The sequence below is a fragment of the Macrobrachium rosenbergii genome, chromosome 37 (genome assembly GCF_040412425.1).
Source record: "Macrobrachium rosenbergii isolate ZJJX-2024 chromosome 37, ASM4041242v1, whole genome shotgun sequence".
NCBI classification, from domain to species: domain Eukaryota; kingdom Metazoa; phylum Arthropoda; class Malacostraca; order Decapoda; family Palaemonidae; genus Macrobrachium; species Macrobrachium rosenbergii.
Window position 1 is genome coordinate 12,892,244 of NC_089777.1, and position 19,751 is coordinate 12,911,994.

The 19,751-nt window shown below is 34.5% G+C and overlaps 1 protein-coding gene across 3 annotated transcripts in view; it reads left to right on the plus strand.

Annotated features, from left to right (window-relative positions):
* Positions 1-17,797, plus strand: part of Naa15-16 (N-alpha-acetyltransferase 15/16) — a 57,313-nt gene extending 39,516 nt beyond the window's left edge. The window contains exons 9-17 of one of the 3 annotated variants that reach the window (XM_067081459.1): positions 1,470-1,622; positions 1,772-1,909; positions 4,771-4,922; positions 11,039-11,091; positions 11,812-11,939; positions 12,060-12,245; positions 12,708-12,930; positions 14,287-14,384; positions 17,212-17,797. In XM_067081459.1, the coding sequence (XP_066937560.1) occupies positions 1,470-1,622; positions 1,772-1,909; positions 4,771-4,922; positions 11,039-11,091; positions 11,812-11,939; positions 12,060-12,245; positions 12,708-12,930; positions 14,287-14,384; positions 17,212-17,433 (1,353 nt within the window). In that variant the 3' untranslated portion in view covers positions 17,434-17,797. The remainder of the gene's footprint in view (positions 1-1,469; positions 1,623-1,771; positions 1,910-4,770; positions 4,923-11,038; positions 11,092-11,811; positions 11,940-12,059; positions 12,246-12,707; positions 12,931-14,286; positions 14,385-17,211) is intronic. The other 2 variants (XM_067081460.1, XM_067081461.1) reach the window with 2 other exon arrangements.
* Positions 17,798-19,751: the final 1,954 nt, after the last annotated feature.

Genomic DNA, 19,751 nt, shown 5'->3' on the forward strand with positions numbered 1-19,751 from the left:
CTACTCCACTTGAAGAAATGCCCCCAGTCTCACAGGTGAAATTGTTAAAGCACACTTGTTGGCAGCTACTCCCCTTGAAGAAATGCAACCTGTCTCACAGGTGAAATTGTTAGTTGGCAGCTACTACACAGCAGATGTGGGTTCATATATAGAGGTGACTTGAATGCAAAGCAAGATTACCCGGCAACCCCTTATGCATTTGCTGAGTATACTGTATATCAATGAAGGTCAGCAGATAAACAAAAGAATTAACCTGCACTGCTCAAAGTAATTCCAAATTCATATCGCAGACAAACCACTACCATTACATCATACACAAAGGTATTGTAGTATATTGAATAACAACTATTATAAAATAGGGTTAATTATAAAGATAGTTCATTATCACATAATGAAAAAAGAAGCACATAAAAGAAGGCATAATACAAAACAAACTGATTCATATTTAGCTTAATTAGTGAATGTAATACACTCATTAATACTAGGAAGGTGAAGCCTATAAACACTGCAAAATGCAGTACAAAAATTATGGATAAAGCTACCAAAATACAAATAAGATCAAAACTTTAGTATGGAGAAGCAAAATGCAGTATAAAAATTATGAATAAAACTACCAAAATACAAATAAGATCAAAACTTTAGCATGGAGAAATAAAGTCTCTTTGCTTACAGTACACCTAAATTTGAACTTGAACCAACTTTTCAAGCAGTAACTAGTTACTTGTCAGCTAGTGATCAGTAAATACTAAACCTGAATAAGTAGGATGCAAATGTGACAAAAATGCACACAAAAATACCAGTTGCAAAGAAGCATTGTTTTCAGAAGGCCCAGTTACTTATAACAAGTATGTGCTGTACTGCAAAGTGTATAATTCAAAACAGAGGCTGGCAATGAATAACTACCAACTTAGGTATAAAAATCACAGTTTTACCTTTTCCAAAGATGAGAAAGGAATGACAACCCTGTAAAGAATGAAATAAGAGGAATAAGTGAATTAATGAGTTAAGAATGTTGATGAACACTGGTGATCCTGTAAAGAAGACAACAATCTTGAGAATTCTACTTCAGGCTTAAAATTGTGAGGCTGGTGATTGATTTGTACTCGAGGCTTCATATGGTACAGGGTACCTGATGAGGCTTCAGGTGGTAAATATGCCACGCTCTGGTCTGTGTTAGACAAAAGGTTGCAGTTTGGGGGTATATGAAGCCTATGAACATGGCCATAAATGAAATCTTATATAATATGATTGTGGCAGATTGGGTTTTTTACAGTCTTACATGGTAAAGTATTTGCATTGTAATGTCAAGTTAGACTGGTTAGGCCTTTGTATAAATCTGTACCCTACTTTCTAGTTTGAATTAGTTGTGACATAAGTGGTTTGAATGATTTTTTTCTTTACTTTTTATAATATTAAGTATTCATATATATATAAGTATTAATATGTCATATCATATTATCATACAACAGCATGCTGGTGACTTTGTGGGAGCATACGAGGCCTTACAGGAAGCCCAAACATTAGATACTGCTGATAGATATGTCAACTCGAAAGCTGCCTCTTACCTTCTTAAAGCTAACTTGGTTAGACAAGCAGAGGAAATGTGTTCAAAATTTACTAGGGTAAGTGTGTTATCATAATTTAGCACTTTTCTTATATTAGTAAATTTTGATTGATTTATTTGGTGATTTTCTAATTAATACCGAAGTGTGGTGTTTATATAGATATTTTTTAAAGGATATAATAGTGAAACCATTTTTATCCATCTAAGGAGGGAGTGTCAGCCATGGAGAACCTTAATGAAATGCAGTGTATGTGGTTCCAAACTGAGTGCGCACAGGCATATTACCGTTTGGGGCAATTTGGGGACTCATTACGAAAGTGCCACGAAGTAGACCGACATTTCCAGGTAAGACGTGATTAAGAGAGTACACTTAGGAACATGCTCGTGTGTACTGAGTGTGTGAAAAGACTAGCTGGTATGAGATTTGTTTCATTATTCTTTATTAAAATTATTTTTAAAAATTCCTTTTGACATGACAAACCCATCATGTACCTTAGCCTGTATTGTGACCTTCCCAAAACCTTAATACACCTGAATAAAAAGAAAAATTAGTTTAATGTATACTGTTTGAGAGGGAAAGAAACTGGTTTTTATATCACATCTAAGAAAAGTATAAATGAATTCTGTTTGTGAAATAACTTGTCATTGATATTTAGCAGTATTTTTTTCTCCATTAAAATATATGTATACTGTTTGAGAGAGATAACTGAAGTATTTATATATCAAAGCACAGTACTAACTTGCTGGGGACGAGAATTCAGAGGCACTTATACTATGACTGGGATGAAAGTGATGAGAGTTGCTTATGTATGAAATTCTGATTTTAAATATCTTTACGGTCATTAAGAGATGAAACATCAAGTGATAAAATATTCTCTTGTGTAATGTTATAATATGTGATAATCATAGTCAACTAAATTTGTATTGAAATATGGTATAATAAATCTGACAAAGCAAAAATATGGTAACATTACCTCCTTGATCTGTTGTGAACTTGCTGGATTTGTTTATTTTCGTGTTTTTTTATGTTTATGGTACAGTAATTGATATTTTCATTAAAGGATTTGTACAGTACAGTACTCATATATTAGAGAGAGGAGAGAGAGATATTTTATACATTGTCACAGAAATATTGCTGCAGTAGTACTGAGGCCTGGATGTTTTGAGTTGCCTACATATGAAATATTGGATTTTAAATACTTTTATGGTGATTAGGTGAATACAGTATACGTACAGTAAGTGGATTCTGTAAGTGAAATAACATGTTACAGATGTTTTGCTGTGTTTTCCCATTAAAGTATATTTATACTGAGAGAGAGAGAGAGTGCAGAAGAATTTTTTAATAAATTTATGCATTACGACGTAAACCTAGAACTTACTGTAGTAAATAATTTTTTTTATCATGAATGTATTTTTACGTAATCACAAAAATACTAGGACAGTGAATATCATTTCAAAACCATCTTACAACAGAGGAAAATATCAATACTATACACAAAGTGTGTGCCCAGTGCATTACAGTATGCACAGAACAATGCACAAAGTTACGTAGACCACAGAAAACGTGCGTGTCTGAATGATAGGCTGGTACTTACTTCTGCAAATGACTTTGAAATGATGTTAGGGTGTTCTGGGATGATAGTTGGAGGTATGTTTTTGTTTGAACTGTCAAGTTTGGCGATGAACTGTGAAAATAGGCAGGTATAAACATTTTAGGGGTGTGTATAGCCTACTGCTCATGTGGTTTTCCAGAATGCAAGCTGCTAACATTTAATAGGAATAAGCCTTATCCCCTTCCTTATTTTTTTTCCCTCAGACCTTCAGTGCATCAAGGCATTGGATTTATTAAATCAGATGCTGCTATATTGAAAATAATTGTTTGCATTAACCCTTGTTCATAAGGGTATTTACTTACCTTTCTATGTTGATTTATCTGGAACATCCCCCTCTTTTGTGGCCTACTTAAGTTACCCTATATGCAGGTTGTAGTTTCTGGTCTTGTGTTTGCATCATTGGTCATGGTTTCACTTACTGATGTCAGGGTACTAGATCTTCCAAAAGGCTAGTGGTTCTGGTCTGTCATCATAGTTTTAGCATATTACATGAGCTTTTCCCTTTGTGCCGTTAGACACGAAGTGAGTTATAACAACTCTCTTGTGTCATGGTCAGTGTCAATTTCTCCCAAAGATTTCCATCATTTCTGGGTCATCTTGGCCTTTTCAGTGCTTTCCTGGTTGTTCTGATGTGTCTGTATTGATACTTTCCATATCTACCACTGTACTGACTGTTCTTCAACCCTTCACACCACATACAAATGATCTGTCTTTGAGATCTCTCATTGATATTTCAGTTGCTGGGCACTGCATTTTTCTGCAACTTCATGTATGATCTTCCAGTAACACAAAGGCCTTGACTCTTACTATCCAGTAGTTACAGCCGTTTAAAATCTTGTCCATATTGAATGTCAGGGTCATCATTTTTCCAGCTTGTGGTTGCGAAGTCTTATGTATTCATCATGTCTTTTCTCTCTAAAAATGAGATATTTATATTTACCAAGTGTAGCTGTCTCTATTTCATCCAGTGGGTTGCTACTCTTTTCTTACAGTCCAGTGTCTGTGTCTTCATGATTTCAAGGCCAGCATTCTTTTAATTGTGTGTACTAACATCAGGAAAGGTGATGTCAGAAATAGAAGTAAAAGTAGGCATAATAAGGCACTAGTGGTCATGAATTGATAAACATTGAATGGTTTTTGAGACGGGTAGATTCATTAAAGTTTTGTGTCAGAAATAATTTTGTTACCGTTAACAATGGGATTTATAGTAAAGAAATGAGAATCTTTATGATGCTATAATAGCTCTAATATTACCAGTTTTTATAAATCCAAATTTCTATTTAACTTTACCATCTAGTGAAGACTTGTTTATGTTCTGTTTTAGTAAGACTTCGGTATTTTCTTCAAATATACCATCTAGTGCACGTACTTGCTACACATGCTTTTTATTGTGGAGTGTAACACCATTAATCTTGTGTACAGGTAGGTACTCTTTTTAACCTTTTTTCCAGCCCATGCTCTAAATATGATGTACAGTACTCCATTTTATAGAAAATCTTTCCAGCCAGAAGGACAGCAGCTTATTGTTTATTCACAAAATGCATCAGTGTTTTTAATCAGGTGTTATTTTTTAGTTGCTTTTATTATTTTCAGGAGATAATCGAGGACCAATTCGACTTCCACACATACTGCATGAGAAAGATGACCTTGAGATCTTACGTTGAGCTGCTTAGGTTAGAAGATGTCTTGAGAAATAATAGGTTTTACTGGGATGCAGCGAGGATAGCCATTACCACATATCTACAGTAAGTTTGAAATCTTTATATTTATATTCCTATTGATGTGTTAAGGTTATTTGAAGTTTTTTCACAACAAGACCATCTTTACATGACCCCACATTTGAGGCATCTGGAGGTAAAGGGGTGACATTGCCAAATCAACGATTTTGGGTTAGTCAGAAAATTTTCTCTGATTTTCATAAACTGGCCAATCAGTATTGACCCTTAAAACCATTGAACAGAGGGGTGGCAGTCCACAGGTTTTCACATGTATTTCTTGGTTTCATGTTCTCCCTCTGGGAAGGAGAGGGCGAATATGTCCATGGTGTGCGAGCCAATGAGCAGCTCCCTTTCATCCAGACATGTTTATAGTTTCGCGCTCAACCAACCACAGCCCAAGCAGCACACCAGCACGGTAGTATTAAATAACCGACAATAATCAATGAACCATTTACATTGGGAACCAAGGTAAAAATACTGTAAATGTGTGGTATGTTAAAATTGCCAAGCTATAAAAACTCATAAAAAATTTGTTTTACTGAAAAATAGGGTTTGGCGATGTTGCCCCTTTACCTCCAGACACCTCATTTGTGGTCTTCACAAGTTCTATAAACATTCCTGTATTCTATAAACATTCATGTATCCTTGGGTTCCAGTCAGGTATGAGTCACCTTTTTGTGTCCTGCTAATTGTGTGTTCATAAACTTGGCTGTTTTCTGTACTGAAACAGACTGCTTTATAATTATTTAAAGAATTTTTTTGTTTTATTATTAGAAGAGTCAGCTGTGTCAAGTTTGCACCTGGGGAGTAAAATCTCTGTTTTTCCTTTATTTAAATATGCTTGTCTAATGGGGGCTCTGTTTTTCCTTTATTTAAATATGCTTGTCTAAGGGGGGTTAACGTTAACTAGTTAATGATTGGTAGGGAACATATTTGTTCTTAAATTGAAGTCTGTCTGTTGCTCTTCCTACTTTATATTGCATTTATTGTTTTAGCATTAATGGCATATTTCAGTGCTTTTAGTTCTGTTTAGTTCTGTATAACAATTGGTGATATACATCAATGCTTTTCAGTTGTAGCAGAAAATTTCTGCACTTTTCTGTTTTTGCCGTCACTTACCTTGGTAGTTTGAAGCTGATTAGTTGAGTACTTATTAACCACCATAATGTAGTGTTCCATTCGTCCGTGTGGAATAACTGATAATGTTATTTTGTGTGTGTGAATTATATGTAGTGTTATACTTCAGCATATGTTACTCTTGAGTCAATTTAATGAAACTGATAAACAGATTTATAAAGCTGATCATTATATACTTTCAATACCAAGTTTAGTTACAGGGGTTGATTACTTTTGGAATTCCTAAAATATTTTTATACATAGTTTTCAAGTACAGTTGCCAGTAAACATTAACCTTGAAGTTTTGTGAACATGAGTTGAGAACATTTTCATTTAATATTTATTGATTTTACACCACAGTAGAGACAGAAACATAAGTTGAGAACATTTTCCCTTTTATTTATTGATTTACACCACAGTAGAGACAGTTTATTATGTTACATTATTTCATGAACTGTGGACTTATTTGTTTGCAAAATCCTCAATGTTTATTGCACTATAATTTTAAATTCTGCTGTTTGCTAACAGCAAGTTGATGTGTTGTGGCATTATTAATCTCCTTCTTGCACTCAAGATCCAAGTGTGAAAAAGACATCAACAATCATGCATGTGTCAGGGATTGTTTGCACATCTGCCAGACGATTACTCTCTCTCTCTCTCTCTCTCTCTCTCTCTCTCTCTCTCTCTCTCTCTCTCTCTCTCTCTCTCTCTCTCTCTCTCTCTCTCTCTCTCAATTGACACACACACACACACAGGGGATCCTGTCTCTCCTCCTCAATCCTGGCACACACACACACACACACACACACACACACACACACACACACATTTTCCACCAGACAGCTTGATTGTAAATCGTGAATAAAATTGATTTTTTAACTTTCTACTTACAGGAAACAAAATTTTTCAAAAACTTAACTTCGTATAACAAAAATACAAATAACGAATCATTTGTATGCCGAGGAATCACTGTGCTTGGCAGTGTAATGCTTGTCAAGTTGATCAGAATTTGCCCCTTTATCACCTATGGGAGATGCCGATTTCAACCTCCCCTTCAGGTGAATGGGACTGCTGTGAATGAGTCTGAAGCTTTAACTATTCGTGGTGTAACTTGTGACACATCCTACTTTGGAGAAAAATCTAATGAAATTGTCAGGAAATGCTCCACACAGAAGTTAAGCATTTTATGTAAGGCTTCATATATTGAAAACAGTGATAAAATCCATGCAACCTGTTTTAGGTCATTTGTCCTTCCTCTCCTAGAATACTGTTCTCCAGTGTGGATGTCTGCTGCTGCCAGAGATTTTTCCCTTTTAGATGGAGTGGTTTGTGTTGGTAGGTTTCTGTTTCCTAATATTAGTAGTTATCACTTGGACCATCTCTTTTTTTTTTTTGTCAGATTTTCATGAGTTGTATTTTAAAAGCGATCTTTCACATTCAGAAATGATTTGTGATCCTCATTTCTTGCTGAGAGCAACCAAATTTACTGAACAGCAGCATGAATATGCAGTGAATGTGCCTTGCTGTTGAACTTATCAGTTCCAGAGGTCCTTTATTCCTCACACTATTGGACTGGGGAACAGCCTTCCTGAGGATGTCATGCAGTTCGAACCTCAAAAGTTCAAGCGAAGACTTAGTATATTACTACCCTTGCATTTTAATCCCGCAAAGACACAGCGCATTACTACCCTTGCATTTTAATACATTTTTAACTATTTATCAATTTATTAATTTATTTTTTCTCTTTAATAAGTGAGATCTCTTCTTTCTGTATTTCCCTTTACCTTCTCTTACTTTTTCCTAATGAATACCATATTCTTTGGAAGCTTGAATTTCAGGTCAGTGGCCCCTGTGGGCTTCTTCCATATGAATAGGATTCATCTTCTGAACAAGTAAACACAGGCCCTTGGCTGTGTCAAACCTAAAGATCCATGGATCCCTTGCAGGGTGTGGCTAGCCAGCCTGCTAACAGTAGCAGTTGTCAGTTAAATTGAGAAAGATGCAAGACCACAAATGTTGGGTGTGTAGCAGGTGGATATATCTAGAAAATAATACAAAAATGTTTCTGTAACATTTATTGAATAATTTTAAAAGGAACCAATAAAGGTTTTATGTGATGCCAGTTTTTGCCCTTATTATATTGACTCCCATCCAGAATATGGTGCCTCCAAATTTTCAGAAATATGTATTGGCACTTAAGCAGTCCATCTCTGAAATAGTTGCAGCATTTTAATAAATGTAAAGCGAAATGTTTCTGACCAAAAAAAAAGTATGACTTACAAGTATTGTTGTTAAAAGAAATTCCATTACCTGCTTGTTAATCTGTGAATAACTTGCTTTCCACCCCTTTTGTTTTTCTATTACCTATTTTTAATATAAACCAAATTACATACTACAGTACACTTCTTTTAGTAAGCAGCACAGTATATGGTAAGAGAGAGAAGAGATAATGCACATTATAGTTTAAATGACCTATGAGGTCGATTCAGCGCTGAAATGGAAATTGACAGTGAAAGGTTTTAAAGGTGTAACAGTAGGAAAACCTCGCAGTTGCACTATGAATCAATTGTTAGGTGAGGGTGGAAAGTAAAATGGAAGAAAGAGAATAAGAAAGGAAAAGCGCTGTAAAAGGAACAAAAGGGGTTGCATCTAGGGGCTGAAGGCACACTGCGAAGAACCTTAAGCAATGCCTACAGTGCACCACGTGAGGTGCATGGATGGCACTACCCCCTTACAGGGTATAGTTTGAATGTACTGTACCTGTATGGTGTTATGATCCTAGTATATATATACAAAGACACTACAGTAGTTTATCTTTCATGATGTATGTAATTTATTAAATATATAAAGCAATAGCATTTGAAAAACATTATTGTAATACTTAAAGTACCACTCTTATACATATGTAAGGATATACAAGTACTCCCACTCAAGTCTTTCACATATTACTCAGTGATAATAAATGACAATGATGATGCTGATAATGACAACACAACACAAAAATGATCATGCATTTCTTTCTGTATAGTCATTTAATTTACACGTGATATAAATAAAAATTACAGAAATATGTTGAAAAAATTCAGTATTATTATAATTTATTCTGTTCAGTGGAGGTGGATTGACTGGTTCTTCTCCCTGTTAGTCTCTGTGTTCTGTATTAGGGGGAAGAGGAGGGGTGACTGGTCTCTGAGCTTCTGTGGTGACTGGGAAAGGTGGAAGGAGAGGTTGGGATTCTGGCTTTGGCCATTGGAAAATACATTGGGATTTCTGTTTGATTTTTTTCTCTTTATTTTCTGGACAAAAATTTATTTAATTGATGCATTCGCTTCTTCCATTTCCTTCACTTTCAAGTCCAGTAGCATCATCAGGTCACCATCATAAAAATGTTTCATGAAAGCAGGGGACCAGCACAATCCATCTGCATCATTATCTGACATAAAATTTTTTTGGGGTTACCTTTTTGTAAGTTGGAAGTATCAGTGAATTTTACAAGATCCATTGCTTGAAACCCTGCCTCATCCATATCAGGTTTAAAAGCTTTCATGGCCTTTTTGATGATGTTTATGACATCAGCAGTTGTATAAAGTCCCCAGATCTTCGTTTTGCTATCTTTAGTGAGATCATCTTCCATAGCCTGAATAGTTTTAACCATAGAATATACATTGTAATGCCCTTAAAACATTCCAGACCTAGATTTTAGACTAGAGACCACTCTTGGGTTATGGTTGAATTGAAGATTTTACACATGTATTATATGTATGATACTAGAAAACTGATGTGCTGGCTACTAAGAGAGAAAATGTGTTAATGAGGCTTGAAACTATGACAAAGCTGTTGGCATCCTGCAACAAAAACTACAGAGATCCACAGTTCATTTCAAGCTATAATTTTTAAGAAATTTTAGTTTTTCATTGTGTTTTTTCATGGTAGTATATGAAAAAGTAGTGGAAGTATTTAGGTATTTATTATGCAATTGTTAGTATCTTGTACATTTCCAACCCCATGTGGATTGTCTGCAGCTCTAAGTTTGTTCACATTTTTCTTTGACAGTGTATGTGTTAATGTAATTGTGTGACCTTTTCAACAGTTACAATTGATTTTTTTATACAGTAATGTATTGTAATGGTAAAACAGATTAATATGTATGTATATTTTAGTATTTATAGGCTGTTAAACACTCAGTTGCATTACACGGCCAAAAAGTAAAGTGAATGAATACCAACTGGATGGAGGGGATTCCTCCCCTTCCGTCAGTAGCCACCTTGTTTTAAGTTAAACTGCCAGCTCCAGCTGAAAGTAAATCCCTTATGTAAAGACCCATGGTTTTAATGTTAGGAAAACTACAAATTACTTTAAAAATATGCCTTTTTACACAAATGAATACAGGGCTCAATAAATATTCCATTTAATTGATGAAAATTTTGTAAGTAATCAAATATGCAAGTTCAAAACCCTTTAATTTTGAGTTATAAAGTGTACAAACAAGTCACTTTGATTGCTGTGACATTAGTTCATTTTTAGCTTTTTATTTTGGTTATTCCTATGTTTTCAAGTTTGACACAGTGGTGTGATTAAAACAATTTTTAATAGTGCCATTGTATTGTACTTTATAATGGTGAAAGGTGCTAATTGTACAAGGTGTAGAAAAGTATCATTTGATCTGTTAATTAATTCAGCATACTGTTGCAAACTGTTGGTTTTCTAATTCACAAATGCCATCCGGAATCATAACTATTGTCCCCTGGTTTAAGCATCTTAAAGTCACCTCTCTTGCATGGCAGAGACATTTCCTTTAAAATTACAAATAGTACAGTACTAAATTTTTCCCTTGTACATTTTTTGTTCCATTTGTTACTTTTGTTCTTCTGACATGACAGTCATACTTCAGCATCATATACTCTGAATTCCATCCTTCCTGTAGGAGCAGATCATTTTGACAAACTCTGTGAGTCAGTAAGTTGGATTGGATGACTTGGTTGAACTATTTTTTTTTTTTTTTTAACCCTTTTAATTGTATTTTTCAGGTTGCACGACAAACCATTGTCTGTAAATACTGGAGAAAATAATATTAATACAGGTAAGCAAACATAATGTTTGATATTCAAATACCTTACATATAGGTTAGAAGGTTGGATATGCTTTTTGAGTACAGAAGTTCATTAAGTATTAGTGGTTTTAGGTACCAGAACCTTTGGGGTAGCCAGATTCATGCTTGTGCTTCCATCATTGTTCTTGAATGGTATGAAATTCACTGAATCCTTAGTCCAGTAGTAAGCACAAGTAAACTTGCAGTAGTCCCTGTTAGTATAAGAATATTAGGATGCCCCTCACAATTTGCTGCATGTTGGACAGTGTAGACCTTGCACGGCTCACTGTAGATGACATTTAAAGCTCTTTGCAATGTAACTTTGAAGGCAAGGTCAGTACTTATTGCCTTGTACTTTTTGTCTGTTACTTTGGTCTCGTCTTAGCTGTCTTAAATGTTTTATTTTTTCTTGTTCTACTGTCTGTCATTTGGCATACAAGATCAGAATCCTTTAATCAAGCCCTCTGAAGTGTACCAATTTGGCTCGTTTGTCTCATTGAACACTTTTTAGTAATAACCTGGGGAAGGGTGTCTTCAGAGTGGGATGTTTTAATAGAATCTGGTGGGTTTTGATGTCATATATGCTGACATACTGAGTCAATTTTTATTTAAATAACATTTTCAGTAACCATAAGCATGAGGTTAAACAATCAAAATTATTGGATCGTCAGATTAATATCATTTATACTGTTGTTTTTTTAATTGTTACAGCAAATATGGACCCTGCGGAGCTCAAGAAACTTAGATCTAAACAGCGTAAAGCAGCAAAAAAGGCTGAACAAAATAAGGTTGAGGAAAAGAAGAAAGAGGATAAGAAATCAAAGGCTGGTGGAAACCCAGTATGTATTTATGGACCCATGTTTTATAGACTATGTAGCAATAACATTAGAAACTTAAATATGACATAATGTTTATATTCAGAATGATAGAGTCTTTCTTATTGTGTCATTTAATTGCAGGATGACCACGAAAACACGCCAGCAGAAGACTTAGTCCCAAGTAAATTGGAGAGGACAGAAGATCCTTTAAGTGAAGCCATCCACTTTCTTAAACCTCTCCAGGCTCTTGCTTCTAACCGAATTCAAACTCACCTTATGGCCTTTGAAATTTATTTAAGAAAATCTAAACCATTGCTCATGCTACAGGTGAGGAAAGCTAATATTTTAAGCTTAGTGCAAATGTTGGTTAAAAAAAGTTGTCATATTAACAAATACTTCAAAAAGATAAGACTATGCAGGGGTTCCATTTTATTTAATGGCAAAATGGAATATTTTGTCAAAATCAGCAGTTTTTTGTATGTCAGATATCATTTTCTTGTTTAACAGATTAAAGCCCAATCCTGCTGTGTATAAGGTTTGTCAAGTTGGACTAATCTTGTTCGATATTAAAAAATTACAGTACACAAGTGGTTCCATGGTTATTTATATGAATATATTGAAATTTCGGTGGAATAAGGCTTATTTACTTTCAGGCTCTATAATGGGCTTTTGTCAAGTTGAACTAATCATGTTTGATTTATTAAAAAATTCTAGTATATTTAAGTGGTTTCATGGTTATATATATGAATGTATTGAAATTTCAGTGGAATAAGGTTTATTTACTTTCAGGCATTAAAACGGGCTTTAAAATTGGAACCTACTCATCCAGAACTTCATACGTGTTTGGTCAGGTTTCTTAAATTTAGAAATGAAAAATTGGCTGGCCAGAGTGGGGCTGTCGTAGATGTCATTTCCAAAGAAGTAACAAGATTACTTCCAACAACAGATCCAACCACACTGAATGAAGATTTTTTGAATAGTCATCAAGATTCCATCCCACATAGATTACAAGGTAGATGAGTAATTTTGCATTATCTCGTCTTCTCTCAGGATATAAGTTCTGATGAATGTTAAGTATGAGGAATTTGTTTCCTTAACAGAGTGGTTATCCTGTGAACAGACTTGAGAGAGGAAAGGGAGTAAAAATAAGTACAGTAATATTCTTGCTGGTTTTTAAAAATTTTAGTGGGTAAACTTGGGACTGAATAAGTTGCTGTAAAAGTAAGTCAGTTACATAGACTTGTCATTGTGTAAAAAAAAAAAAAAAAAAACAACAACAACAACAACAACAACAACAACAACAACAACAACAACTCAGTTTTACAAAATTAGAGTCACCGTTCTAGACTTGTAAGGTTGGCCATAAGGATTTTTCTTTGGAAATTGGTGTATGGCAAGTTGGAAATTGGACAGCTTGGTTGGAAAAGATAAGAGAGAAAGGGTGTAAGTATAAGGTACAAAGCAGTTAAGCCCAGTTAGTTACAAAGCAATAAAGCTGGGCCTGAAGTATTCTTGCATAGAACCTTTAGCAATCCATGCATTAAGCTGTATAAGGCACAGTAGACAGCACTTCATATAGGTGTTGAAAGAAAATTATTAGGAAGATGTGAAAACCCTTTGTGGGTCATTGATCTTGAATCTTGCTGTGTATGATTTGACATTTTAAGAATAAGAAATAATACAAAAACTTGATTGAACTTGTACTTGAAGCTTAAAGTTTGTATTTACAAGTCAAGAGAAAATAACGCTTACTACTGTAAGGTACACCAACTTACTTTTGTAGGTGAAAGAGAATATCTACGAAGAATAGGTCATCGACAGTTATGTACACAAAATGAGAAATAACTTGAATGGGTTGATTTATTACTAATTTACTCTTTGGGTATTCCACTATGCAAATATTGCAACCTACTTGATAATTCTAAGTTTTTTGCACTATTTGCTTTTTTATATACATGACATTTTTCATCAGAATTAGGTAATTATATATACATGAAATTTGGGAACTACTTATGCACCTTCACTTTGTTGCCCACTATTAATCCATATAAAACTCACTTTTACACTAGTCTGGTACTGTAACTTGTTGCTATAATTCCAGGTTTAGTATACTGTTGGTCACTATCCGTACTTTGAGTAGTATGTGAATGATATTTACTGGTGAAGAAAATTATTTTTAATTATCAGTGTAGTAAGTTGGACATAATGCTATTTAGGTGGGAAGCCAACTTACCATGCAAATATATACTTAAAATCTGAATGATGCTAGACTTTTTGGTACAATCCATGGTATTTTTTTATTGATTATTTCTTGTTATTTAATGTTATTAAGTTCTTAAATAGAAATATTAATTTTTTTCTTTATTAGCTGCCAGATCAATGGTGCTCCTTGACAGCGTACAACGTGAGCGAGGCCTTACCATTGCAACAGCTTTAGATTCACACTTGTTAGGCAGTACTCACCAGGTAAGCAGTTTGAACTACTAACATTTCATAAATTTTATGGGGAATTAAAAAATTAAATCATCTTGAAACATCGAAATAAGGAAAAACAATATTGAAAAGCTATTACTTGTATTTGTAATAGTCAGTTATATGTTCAGTTAATCTTATAGCATTTGTTAAAAAACTAATTATTTCACCACAGACCCATTTTCTTACAGTGAGCCTAACTTGTTCTCATGAAATCAGTTTAGATGCTTCAGTTTCTCTTAAAAAGCAGTAAAAAATAGCAATTAACTGTTGACTCCCATTTAATGCCTTTACTCGTTAGGTCTATCGTTAATTTGTGATTTATATAATGGGAATTAGTGAAATTTTTGTGTTAAATTCTGGTGGAAGGTGGAAAACCAGATTGGATGGTTTCTCACTGTTGTGGAGAAATTGTACTAGCTAGTAGTGCCCGTTTTGTATGTTTAAAGAGAGATGCAACTAGTGCTGCAATGTTTCAAATCTAGTTTTAAGAATTATGTTTTAGAATAAGGATCCCTAGGAAGGCGTAAGATTGTGTTGAGTAAGTGTCACTTTTCACTAAAAATTGCTAATTTGCTCGTGTGCTGGGATTAAAAAACCAGTTACGATGATAGTATTTGAATTTTTTACTTCCATCTGTGTCCTTTTGGTTTACCTCTATAAAGTATGTTATTTTTGTGGTGTTTTATAATGGTGTATTATATACTACAAACTTTGTGAATTATATAGTATTTGGATTTATTCTCTTTGTTCTGCATTGTAAAATATGGTTTTTAATTTATTTTCATTTTTTTCTTAAAGATATTGCTGTAAAGGTGTACAGCATTACCCTATAATGCTTGCATTTGGGTCACAGTTAAGCATTGAAAAAGTCCTTGTCAAATATTTAGTAGTAGAGGGTAGGTTTCTTCACCTGGTTCCACCTGCCTTCCCTAATAATGGTAGTGGTTGGCTAAGCAATTTTACAAGAAAGCACCTTAAGAAGTGCCTCAAGAGCAGTTACTCTTCAGCAGTAGCAGCCTCACAAAAGATCTTTGCTGGTACCTTTTAAGGATCCTTCACTTTGGAAAAGGTGTTGGCTGGGTTGTTGATGGGTTCATGCCCAGTGATGCTTGCTTTTTCTCCTACTGGGCTTTCATCCAGTTCTGTTCCTGTTCCTGCTGCAACCTAAGTTGCCACTATGCCACTCCAGGTCCTGCTGCCTCTTCCGTAGAAACAAAGGTCCATGGAGGACTTTATAGGCTGTATTTGATGACTTCTCTTTAGAAACACTTGAACACATTGGATAGTGGAGACTGCACTGTCCTCTCCCTTTGTTTCTGGTGAAGCAGTAAGAGCCTGCACCAGAGCCAAGAAAGCATTTTCTGTTGCCAGAAGAACTTCTTCAGGTTACAGTTGAGGCAGATTCATAGGGTTGACTCACATCTTAGCTGCAGTGTGGCATTTTGGAAAATGCCTGGCATCACTGTAATCTCCTTCAGGGGCAAAATTTGCTTTGTATTACTTTGTAGAGATAAAAGCTTTATTGTAAATGAGATTGAGTCCTTACCTCATTGGCAGGTTTCAGACAGACAGATGTGATTCCTAGATGTTCGAGTTTTAGAGAATGCCTCAGAGTGGGTGGGTTGGATTACAAGACTCGACTCATTAAAAAAGTAGATTAATTCATCAATACTGTGAAAATCACAGAACTGCTGATAGGGTTGTAAATTTTTAGTTTTTCTTTTCTGAAAGAAAAATAGCTTAGCTTTTATGTAAAACAATTAAATGCTCTAATTTGGACAATCTGAAGACCACAGGAAGATATTTGCATTTTGTAGAAAAGAAGATGGGCTTTTTAACTGCTGTAGTTTAAAAAATTGCAAATTACAGGCAACCTTTTCCTTTTGTGAAGTCTCTTATATCAGTTTTTCAAAATGTGCTGTTGCCATTTATGGCAGGCTACACCTCATATATAAGCTTGGTTAAGCATTGAAATTCTTGTCCCAGCTGTTTTTCAACTCTTATTCTTAGTGTTAGTTTATGCAAAATGCCACGTTAAAACAGAACCTTGTTTACTGTTAGATTCCAGATGAGAAGGTTTTTTTATTTTCAAAAAACTTTAGGATTGTTTTTAAAGGAAATTGAATGTCTAGGAATGTTTTTAAAGGAAATTATGTCAAGGAATGTTTTTAAAGGAAATCGTGTGTCAAGCTGTTACTTGTTAACACTATTAACTATTGTGGAGTTTGTGGGATTTATAAACATTAATAGAGGTTACATGGATTCACAGTCATTAACATGGCTATGTTGGCAAGTTTTGTGATTATACTCTTTGGAAGCTGGAGTTTACCAATACATTTAAAAACATTTTTGTGTTATTACCCATGTTTCATATGATAAAATGAGTTGCAAATATTATACAAAAATTCCTTGAAATTTTGTCATTCTTTAACACCTTTAGTCTTTGGGTAGTTTTATTGGCAAGTTTGTTTGGTTTCTTTTAGGTGACCTCAATCTTTTTTAGTAAGTGAAGTGGAAGTATTTTTGCTGTCAATGTATTTGTTTGCCACTAGGTGTTTTTCATATTTTCACCACTGCATTTTTGTTACTTCAGATAGTTTACTATTTTTAAGTTTTATTGTTTCTAGAATTAACAAGACTGCTGAAATTGATGTGGTGACAGGTTCCTTGTGTGAGGTATCCATTTATGTTAGCCTAAAAAGGCTCAAGTGATCAGTTTTACAAGGGAAATTTTGTATTATAATTTTGTAAGCTCATGTTAATGATATTTCTCAGAATATTTACAATTTTTCCATTAATGCAAATATTTTGTTGACAGAATGCACAGTCAGTCCTTAAGTGGTTAGAATCAAGTGAGTTTAATGCTACTGCTGAGGAAATTAGCCATTACAAAAGCCAGTGCCACGAAGTATTCCCAAGGGCGAGAGCCTTCTATCCTCCTCAGCCATCAACGACCGAGTCCAGCGACCCTTCTTCAACCTCCACATCGCAATCCACTTCCACCGCCAACCACAATCATGTTGACTCTCCTAGTAGCTGAGGCTCATTAGTTAATCTTAGACAATGCAGATTAAAGAAAAGGCAGGGTTTGAATTAATGTGACAATGGGAACCCTCACTCAACACGTGTGGAGTGTGCTTGCTTGCTGAATCAGACCCAGTTACCATGTATAGAAAAAGACTGTGAGAAAGAGAGATTACTATCTCAGAAGAAAGCAGTAAGTTACTCCCAACAATGAAACAGCTGTTTATCCTGGTGTATTTAAACTTGGTGTTAACCAAGATCATACTATTATAAATATCATGAGTATTCCATCTCATGCTGTTGTTCTCGCCACATTTTAATTAATTCACATTGATTTTGGAAAAAACTGCTTTGTTAAATATTGGCGAAGTATTTTTATATATATATATTATATATATAATAACATTTGAAATCACCTCTGAACATAGGAAATCATTGAACATTATGAAGTTCCTGTTTTAAATGCTTATATTGAACAATTACTTTAAAAATGTGTATTTATTACCTGTAGATAATTTTTTCATTATCCTGAATTGACATTGCTTGTGTGGAGGCCCCACCAATCCAGATATGTGGAAAAAAGGCATCTGTGAAGGACACAAAAGAATTGCCTTAGACCATGTGATGTCAGTGATTATCAATTTTTCTTTCCCCTCCTTTGGTCAAAATTCTAAAATATTTCTTGAAACTAAGGCAGAGAATGTACAGAAGTTTAGGTCTGCTGTCCTTAGTTTTATGAGATTATGCTGTTTAAAGCTGTGTGTGGTATGTTCATGAAAAAATAAATCAACCCAGAGTGAAGCTCCATTACTGTGTATGGCTGTTATTTCAGGCTGAAAATTTGTTTTTAATTCCTTTAGATTTGAGTAGGAGTGACCTTTAATGGTGCGGTCCTTTGTTTTGTTTAGTGCACATTGGAGGTTTCTGTTGTTGGTGGCCGTTTTTCTATGGTACATTCCACAATTATTAGTTGAATGTCATCATTATCATTTTCACAAAAGACTACCATTGATTATGTGCCTTTTATTCCTCTTATCTCTTCTCTTTTATGTTGAAAGTGCCCATGCCAAAGAACCTTATGATTGAGAGTTTCTCCTACATAAAATGATTTTAGGATGACAAAGAGAGTGCAAGTTCCCTCATCTTTGTATAGGTTTTGTCGTAATATCCATAATCAAACCAGCAAAGGAAGTTTCCTCTTTTAACAACATATCTTAAGCTGTAAGGGAACTGTGTTTTTTAATAACTTCATTGTTTTTTCATGTACTGGAACTTTAATTTGGAAATAACTCTGGACATCCCAAGTCTTCAAATCAAACTGTTATGCAGTGTCTTAATAACTCCACTGAACTGAAATTCTTTTTAAATGCTCAAGTATTCCTTGCTCTCACTTGTGGTGTTTTAAGAAATTGGACCAATAACCCCTCCCTCAATGTTCATTTTTTGTACCTAACTTGCCATGGAAAACAACGACATTGGTGCGATAAAGTATTTGGCTGTCATGACTGATTCACTTCTCTTGCTAGTATTGTAAAGCTTAAAACATCAGTACGTAACCATTGCTGCTCGTTTAATGTAGTTTTTTGTGATTGGTTTGCATTGAATATCTTGCAGTAAGCCAGTAAAATAGGCTAATAAATGTACGCCGGAGAGAAGATATACATTTGTACAAGCACAAATTACATATTGTGATACTTGCTTATGTACATCTATGATGTATGTTCACTGCGTAATTTAAACCAGTTAAGCAGTATTAACTGACACCAGAAACCAGCATCAATCTACTAGATCTGGTTTATGAATATACTAGGATACAGCTTTGATTATTGTTTAAATTTGCCTAGTACAGTACATTACTTTCTCAAGACAATGAAAGTAACAGTAAATATCATGGAAGCCAAAGACTATATCCAAGAATTCTAGTAAAGGTGGCTTAGGGAAGGTGTAAAGGCAATGCATTTATTCTATGTCTAATACTCGAGTCATTTTGCATTCATTTGTATTTTTTTCTATTGTATTAATTGGTCTTGCTTATAATTAAGATACTTTAACATTGTAACTGTAATACTAGACGATAAATTTTGCTGAATTGCAATAGTACAGATTACTAATTTTTAAAGCAAGTCAGGTTTTGCTTTGATGCCACTGTTATTGTTATTTCGTCTTTTTTTATTGCCATTATTTTTCACTTAATTTATCAGGCAAAGAAGTTCGGTTGTTGCTCTGATGTGGTTCAGCTAGTCACAAAGGGGTGGTGTTTTCAAGTGCTTTATTTGCTTATATTGAATTGTATATATTGGTTTAATGCAACCTGGCATTTGAATCTTTATTCAT